Source organism: Nematolebias whitei, chromosome 8 (assembly GCF_014905685.2).
Source record: "Nematolebias whitei isolate Nwh7 chromosome 8, NemWhi1, whole genome shotgun sequence".
Taxonomy (NCBI): Eukaryota; Metazoa; Chordata; class Actinopteri; order Cyprinodontiformes; family Rivulidae; genus Nematolebias; species Nematolebias whitei.
Genome location: NC_056505.1, coordinates 50,952,672 through 50,953,640, shown reverse-complemented (window position 1 = coordinate 50,953,640; position 969 = coordinate 50,952,672). Strand labels below are relative to the sequence as shown.

The window sequence follows — 969 nt, the reverse complement described above, 5'->3', positions numbered from 1 at the left end:
CCATTAACAGTTTCAATTTTATTGTGTAGATTTAATATATGGATATTTTAGACGCCAACACAATGTACATGTAAAAATACTGACAAGATGAAATGAAACAGATGGCAAGATATGGTGGTCACATTGAAAAGAAGCACTTACAGTATATTGCTTCAGGGATTATTTATAGAGCTTCAAAAAGTACTCTAATGAACTAGGTATAGTCAAAAACATATACAATGTCATCAGTCAGATAATATTTACTTGATGAGATAAACTGTGAAATTTTCAAAATGGAGGATGGTGGTCATATTGAATTTTCCCATTGATGACATTTTGTAGCAACTATGGCCAAACCATGTTTAAGTGAGTTGTTGGAAGTGATTTAGAGGAGCACAGAAAAAACATCTTACAATGATTTTTCAGTTTTCTGAATTCTGAAGGTAGATTCAAAATGGCCAACAAATGAACCTCCTGGGACATGTTGGCGATGAGAATGAAAACAAATTGCCAAGTAGACATTCTGAGGATTCCAAAAATGTAGGTTTCTAAATGCTGTCATGACGGTGACCGGGACACCCTACCTGCCCAACTATGGTGTGGTAGTACAGTAGTCTCTCGCTACTTCGTGGTACGTTTATCGTGAACTCACTCTATCGCGGTTTTTCAAAATAAGATTGGACATGACACGCAGTGGGCTGATTGATGGATGAGCCACACGATCGGCATGGAATTTTTATTTAAAATAAATTATTTGAAAGTATTTAGCACCTGCTGCACATTTGTGCAGCCCACACTGCAAGATAAGCTTCCTGCTTCAGCTGATCAGCTGTTCTCTGTGCAGAGTTGAGAAGTGGGCGTGGCCAAGAATGCTTGCAGGTGGCATAGAGCAGACAAGGCAGGCAGCTGAAATCATAACATTCTGTGCTCATTCAGAGCATTTAGTTTAGAAACATCCATCCATCCATCCATCCATCCATCCATCCATCC

General features: G+C 38.9%; 1 protein-coding gene across 1 annotated transcript in view; it reads left to right on the top strand.

Annotated features, from left to right (window-relative positions):
• The first annotated feature begins 539 nt into the window (after positions 1 to 539).
• Positions 540 to 969, top strand: part of ydjc (YdjC chitooligosaccharide deacetylase homolog) — a 30,734-nt gene continuing 30,304 nt past the window's right edge. The window contains exon 1 of the mRNA XM_037680774.1: positions 540 to 576. Coding sequence (XP_037536702.1) covers positions 540 to 576 — 37 coding nt within the window. The remainder of the gene's footprint in view (positions 577 to 969) is intronic.